Source organism: Phoenix dactylifera, chromosome 10 (genome assembly GCF_051530095.1).
Source record: "Phoenix dactylifera cultivar Ajwa chromosome 10, Ajwa_hap1_PhDact_Kaust_v1.1, whole genome shotgun sequence".
Lineage (NCBI taxonomy): Eukaryota > Viridiplantae > Streptophyta > Magnoliopsida > Arecales > Arecaceae > Phoenix > Phoenix dactylifera.
In genome coordinates, this window is record NC_143199.1 from 30868805 (window position 1) to 30875937 (window position 7133).

Here is a 7133-nt window from a genome sequence, read left to right on the forward strand (position 1 = left end):
TTAAAATGAATTGATATCTCGATTCATCTCAATCTCGATCATTCATCAACAAGATGACTGATGTTTTGAAATTTCAAAAATCCGTGTCCATATTTGTCCAGCTACTGTTTTGTCAACCCGATGAACCATTGTTGTTATGAAAGCATCCAATATCTGTAGCTAGGGACTAAAAATTATGGCCCACCATGCAGCAAGGACCACGTAGAAATGCATTCAAGCAAAATAAAAATGAGTATTAAGCTGAATCAACGTTATGATTGCACAGTAGTCCTAAAACTAATGTTAAATGCTTTTGCCAAAAGCAATAACGTGAAAAGGAGCATAGGATTCTAGTACGAAAGTTAGCTGCATGTGACCATGATAACGGTTCTCATCATGTGTCAAATGACTCGGTTAATTTAGCCATGGCAGCTCCTCTCAAAAATACAGCCTTCTGGGAACCTAACATGTCACAAAATCAACACCAATTTCACCATACTTTCAAATTGCCCTGACCTGGCCTGGTCATGTCAAAGGGAAGTTCTAACTTGACTTGAACTCAAGCCTAACCTGGTTATAGCTATTGTTTGGGGTTGCCTCATCAACCATGAAAACAAATCAGCTCTCAAGCTTAGCCTGAGTCTATATTCCTTGCAACTGGAAGTAAATTGAGCTTCCAAGACCAATTTGCCTTCCAAGCTCAATTAGCCTTCATGCAATATATATATATATATATATATATATATATATATATATATATATATATATATATATATATATATATATATATATTACTACAACGGATAACTCATATACTTCTAGTATGGATATATCTAAAAAAATAAATCACGGAATACTCTAAACAACTCTCCTTCACTAACCCATCGAGCCTCTTCAGAATGGTCAGCCACATATGGGCCACTCAATCCGCAGCTCCATTGGCCTGTCTATATACATGCTTAGCTTGAAAAGTAACATCTCCACCAACCATGGCCCACATATCCTGGAGTAAGGAGTGGCACCAAACCACGCCACAGGTAACTCCTGGATCCGGCCAAGCACCATCACCAAGTCATCCTCGAGCTGGATTGCGTTGGCTCGCAAAATACGTCGGGCTTGACACAGATCAGCCCAAGCTACCCTCAGCTCTGCCCCCGGAACAGAGATATCAAAAATCCGGCACCCACCAGCAACACCATCCTGGAGTCCAGCGCTCTGATGATGAAGCTTGTACCATCCTTCCTGCCACTATCTAGCACTCATATGTCGAAATTGACTTTATGAAAGTTCGAGGGTGGAGGCTCCTAGGTGAAGAATACTGTCCGTGACGCTACAAGAATAAATGTAGAGCTCCAAATACCCCGAGCTACCTAAGTGTGACCAGCCATATATGTTAAGCAGTGTAAGTCGCCAAAGCGACCACATTGACATACTTTGTTCAATCAGGCCTTTTGAGAGAGCAAGCGGAGCCCCAGGGGAGACCATATCAAACACATGGTTCCTTGCCTCCATTGGAGTATGTAACCATTTAGAAGCCCAAACTCGGCCCAAGAAGTCCAAGTCCTAAACCGGAACGAGATAAGGAACGAGGGCGAGGGGAGCCGGATAAAAAAACAGAAGAGGAGGCCGCACGGGAGCCGGCAGCGATGGCGTCGACATCAGCCCTACTATCATGGAGCTCTTCCTGCTGCTCGTGGCCGCGGTCATTGGGCGGAAGCCTTCGTCGCGAGAGCCCCAACCCCACGGACACGGGGAGGGCGACGCCCATCGTGGCCCAGAAGAAAGCCAAGAAGCTTCGAAAGGTGAGTCAACTCCGTCCTCTCCTCCTCGCGTTTGTCGATCTAGTGTTCGATGACGGCAGGCCCTTGGTCGATTAATTGGACGCCAATTGTGCCCAGATTATTCTCAAGGAGGACGTCCTGGAGCTGGGGAAGAAGGGGCAGCTCCTGGACGTGAAGGCCGGGTTCTTTCGCAACTACCTCTTCCCCACGGGGAAGGCCCAGCTCGTCACTCCTCTCTTTCTCAAGTTCGCCTCTTTATGCTCTTGTGCTCTCTGTTATCCAACAATTGTGTTTGGTCTCTATAATTTGATTTCAGCACTCGGCTTCTCTTATATAGCATCATTTCCTTATTTCCAGGGAAAAAATTTAGTTTTGTGACTTTGCTCGGTTGCGGAATTTATCACGGAAATGCTCAAATTATATTATTGCGCAGGTGATGTGATATAGAGTTGACAGCGGTAGAAAATAGAAATTTTAGGGCATGGTTTAAGTTTAGAGTTAATGCTGATGTTTCGGAGGCTGTCCTTGGATGACAATTTGTGTTTGGATGGTGTAGGGTAACATTTTGCTTAGAAGATAGTTGAGGTGAATGGAGTGAAGATACTAGGGGGGAAAAGAAATAGGGTTTGATGGGTCTACTAAATTCAGGTCTTTTCACCATGATGGCTGCATATGTACTCTTCTTTGATGGCATTATGAAAAGGGATGAAAGAACATTGATGTCGTATTAGATGCATTGATATATGAAATATTTATTTCATTTGATTTTTTCTATGTTCTTTGAGTATGTATGGTGCTTCGAATTTATGAGTACCTTATAAAGCAAACTTGCCATTCTTTACCTGAAGCCATTCTCTACATAAATATTTGATAGTGTCCTCCATTACAAACTGAATATTTAGATAACAATTTTCTTTTCCCCGCTTCAGGGAAATGCGGATTGAGGAGGAGAGAATTGAGGCTGAGAAAAAACGGGTAATGAAATTTATGCCTGAACTTATCATTTAACTGTAACAATGATTAATAAGCCTTGTTCCATCTATATGAGTGTATTTTGACCAAAAGAGACGTCTTTCGCCAAAGAAGATATTATAACGATTATCGCTATACTTTCATGATTTTGAACCAATTTGGAGCCTCTCTTTTGCAATATCAGACTTTTAACTAATCTAAAGAAAAACAAAAAAGGAATTCCATTGAAATTGATTTTTATTGACCAATCAGAATTGCCATCTATCTATCTAAAATAGAAGGTTGGGTTCGTTTCATAAAGAGCAGATTTCATCCTGAATCCATTTCTTTTTTTGGTACCCAATCTGATCGTAATATCATAATAATTGGTAGAAATTGGATCAATTTTTAGTCGACCAGTTGTACGGTCTGAAGGAAGCAGACATCTGGAGAGACTGTTCGACATTAAGACATTAAGGGGTCCAAAAACGATGAAGAAAATCGGGTATACATCAGATAATATATGTGTAGATAGTCCCATTTGTCAAAAGATTGTTATAGATAATTAAAAACTGATAACTAATTAAGTGGGAAATCTTTGTATATTCTTTATAGTTGCTGTCTGTGTGGCTATTACTTTCTCAGACCTTACATAGGACCAGTTCTTGTTAGTATACCCTTGCAATATTTGTTTCAATAATCTTGAAATATTGCTGATTCATACTGTGATTGATATTCCTTAAACTCTCTTTTCCTGGCATCAATGTTTCAATATTTTTACTGTCATTCATATTAAAGTTGTCAAGAAACATAAACAGAGCATAACAAGTACATATATGTATCTGCACGAACATTTCACATATCCATTGGCTCTAAATATTTTATGTGGTTGGGAAATCAAGCCTTCCCAATTTCCAATTCACATTTAGCTATCAATCATTTAGCATCCATAAAGTCCATGTTTTTGAAATTGATCGGACTCCAATGTGTTTCTTAAGGAATACATCCACTTTGCAGTGTTTTCTTTGGGTAAACTTTTGGTTCTTTCATGCGACACATATCGTGCTAGAGCAACTGAACATGACTTAGTCCCTGCATAATACTCCAAAATGTATTGATCTGCACAACTCTCAATTCACCATATATTTCACTACCAGAAATGCCCTCTCCCCTTCTCTTTTTATTCTGTTCTCTGACTATTTGGTAATAAGTTGCACTGATATGCGAAGCAATTTTATTTTAGGCATAGATTGAGATTTCAGTCAGCTCATAAAGAAAACTTAATTATTACCTTAATTATTTTTTGCTTGATCCTGGCCCTGTAGGCATCGCATTACTTCAAACAACACTATTTGTTATTCATTAAAATATTACATGTACATGTACTTATGTATGTCAATGAAATTCTAACTTTGTAAGTTGTGTTGAATCAGGTAAAAGAAGAGGCACAACAACTTGCTTTAATTTTCCAAACAGTTGGAGCTTTTAAGGTGAAGCGCAAAGGTGGTAAAGGAAAACAAATTTTCGGAACGTGAGTTTTACTATGTCCAACAGAACTGGCTGAAATTGTACATGCTATACTTACAATAATCTCATCTAAAGTCATTGCCTTTTCATTTCTGTTAGTGTTACTGCACAAGATCTTGTTGACATAATCAAAGCGCAGCTAAATAGGTATGATATTAAAATGAAAACAAAGCTATATTATGTTATAATTGATTTATTTGGCAATTATTTGAGTCCAAGTTTATTGTTTTATATAGGGATGTCGACAGACGGATTGTCACCCTTCCAGAGATCCGTGAAACTGGTGAATATGTTGCTGAGCTTAAGTTACACCCAGAAGTTACCGCCCAAGTGAGATTGAATGTCTTTGCAAATTAAGTGAACTGTCTTTCGAAATCCTTCTCTCTTTCGAGGAGGTCATGTAAACAAACTGGTTGAAGTAAGTAATCTGCTTCCAACGTCCCACTACTCTTTTCTGTAAATATATAACTGAGTCAGCTTCATAAACCTACTGAAACGTTATGCTTGGATGTTTTGTTACAGACTGCATCATAGATAACAGCCTCAACATGATCATTTTGTTTTAAAACATATACTGATGTGTTTGTTGCAGGAGAAATATTGCTCTTTGTATATGTAATGAATTTTCTGCTCTCAATAGGTTCTATCAAAAGCATATGCTGGTACCTACTTGCACATGAAGGGCATAGTTCCAGCACGGCGAGATGTAGAGGAATGTTTGTCCTTTCTCCGTCAACTTTCCTGCAGTTTTAAGGGTATCATGTTATGTCATACTTTATTGCTTGTGTACATGTTCTTTTTTCCCTCATCCTTTCTGCAAACAGTGGCTGTTTTGATTGTTCGTAGAAGGATAACCACCTTTCTAAGAGGCACCATGTTATTAATCACTTGATTGGATGCTATGCTTTGTATTATTCTGTTCTCTACTTGTTTTTTTTTTTTTTTCTTTTGGGAAGCCATGCTTATGGATAGAAGATTAATGAGGTAGTGTCTTATTTCTATTAATAAACCTCTTCGAGTTGTATCGAACTTGTGCGTTTGCTGCCTCTAGAGGCGATTTATCTTACAGGAAATGCTTCATTCGAGAAAAGACACTATTATGGCAAATTTTCATCTACTGTTTCCAACCTAGAACAGTCTTGGCGGTTGTATCCTCTGGTTGTGCGGACTTAAACTACCCTGTCTATAGCACAAGCTTTCCCTGGGTTTCTACAGTAGATCTGTCATATGCCCAAATTATCTTTGCTGGTAAGTTGATGCCAGTTTACAGTGGGTTGATTTTATGTTAAGAGTAGCAAAAGAAGGTTTTCAGTCTGATTAGTCATACTCTGATCAAATAGAATAATCCATTACTATCTTGCTAAAAAACTCGGCACTAAGTTTTGATTGAGGACTGTGGTTGTTGCTAATTTCTCATACTATGTCCAAGCTTTTGAGGGCCATCCAATCATGCTCACCGGATGCCTAGCATGAAACACAGGCATTTTTCAGTTGTCAATCTATTGCCAAATGAATCAGATCAGATTCATGAACCTTGGCACAACCCTTCCAAGCCCATCTGCAGGCCTACTTTCTTGCTTAGATCAAGGACATTATACTAAACTCGTTTGCAAGCCAGTATGCTCATTTGAATCCGTATCCGTTTGGCTTGCAAACAGCAGCTCGGTGCAAATAAAGGTGGCTGATAATCTGATCTGAACCAAATATTATGCACCCTATGCCACCAATGCTGCTGCACAGGTGATTAGTAAGTCACGACTCGATCAGATCAAAAAAGATTCCTGATCTGGAGACACTTTTGGTGTCACAAAACCTCTTCTTCTTCTTTAATCCAGAATATTAAGATTCATGATGTATTCAACTACTTGTATTGGCTACGCTATCATATTTTTCTCGTTTTCTTCAGAATGGTCAACTTGCTTATGAAATATTAGGATTTCCCCCCTTTGACTGTGAGCAGAAAAAATTACATCTGAGGTGATGATATGAGAAAGCTATTGCGTGCATATCATCATCTATATTTGATTCAAAAGTCGCAGCATAGCATGCATAAGAGTGCCTACATTTAGGAAAAGCAACGTATTAAACATATATAGGTGTGTCCAAGGAAAGACACTCTATGCTACATGTCCGGCTGCTTTTTTCTGGTTCTCGGCTTCATCTGCTGCTTCCACCTGCATCTTAGCTGCCTGCAGGTCTGCTTCACTAGCTTCCTTCTCATTTTTGGCTGTCAGTTTCTTCACCTATTCAACAATAAAACTTGCTGATTATCAAGGGAAATAAGCTCTATGATACTAAGAAATACGGGATAAGCTCAATGACAATAAGAAATAGAGGACCCTCCTACATCACAAATACCTGGCCTATGAGAGTAGCCTTCATGTATCTCCAACCTTCCTGAAGTGAGGTCACAAATGAAATCCCTCCCTTCTTCATCTTGGATGTCCATGAGGACTCCCCTCCGCTTCCTTCTTTCATGGGCAGGTTGGTTTTCTTTTCTGGTGGCTAGCTCCTTCTGGTTCCAGACTTGACAAAATAAAGGAGTAAACGCAGCCTGAAAGAGAACGCTAGATGTCAGTATAGACACTCGACACGCGTGGAGACGGATGACGTCGTAGATGGTTAGCTTCTCAATCTCTCTCTCCCCCTCTGTAGGATTTCCTGTGTTTATCAGGTCGGATTGGGCTGGGCCTATTACTGCCTTAGGATGTTTATAAGTTCGCCCCACTGCGTACCCGAAATGGGTGCCGGACCCGGTTTGTTTTTGGAATGCACGAGGAGGATCTTTTGAGGCTTTAAAGCTGGGCTACGTGAGGCCCTATTCATTGTGGCCTTTTTATCCAGTACTTGGTCCGGGCGAGTCGATGCTGAGTCTCCCAGTTTTGCATGTCACTT

The 7133-nt window shown here is 39.9% G+C and overlaps 2 protein-coding genes across 4 annotated transcripts; one reads left to right on the forward strand and one right to left on the reverse strand.

The window, feature by feature from the left end:
- Positions 1-1533: 1533 nt before the first annotated feature.
- Positions 1534-5152, forward strand: RPL9 (ribosomal protein L9). Of its 3 annotated transcripts, none has more exons than XM_008780900.5 (7): positions 1534-1781; positions 1878-2005; positions 2690-2735; positions 4145-4242; positions 4338-4385; positions 4475-4656; positions 4879-5152. In XM_008780900.5, exons 1-6 carry the CDS (start codon positions 1626-1628, stop codon positions 4593-4595), a joined length of 597 nt encoding a protein of 198 aa, XP_008779122.3. In that variant the 5' UTR covers positions 1534-1625; the 3' UTR covers positions 4596-4656; positions 4879-5152. The 3 variants fall into 3 exon arrangements, with proteins under 3 accessions (XP_008779122.3, XP_088562107.1, XP_026657581.3); XM_026801780.4 differs by having other exon boundaries at positions 1569-1781; positions 4831-5152; XM_088705981.1 differs by lacking the exon at positions 2690-2735 and having other exon boundaries at positions 1566-1781.
- A 1052-nt stretch (positions 5153-6204) lies between these two features.
- Positions 6205-6857, reverse strand: LOC103698861 (uncharacterized). The gene is made up of 2 exons (XM_008780910.4): positions 6597-6857; positions 6205-6481 (listed from the first exon to the last, which is right to left on the reverse strand). The coding sequence occupies exons 1-2, from the start codon at positions 6714-6716 to the stop codon at positions 6356-6358; spliced, it is 246 nt and encodes an 81-aa protein (XP_008779132.1). The 5' UTR covers positions 6717-6857; the 3' UTR covers positions 6205-6355.
- Positions 6858-7133: the final 276 nt, after the last annotated feature.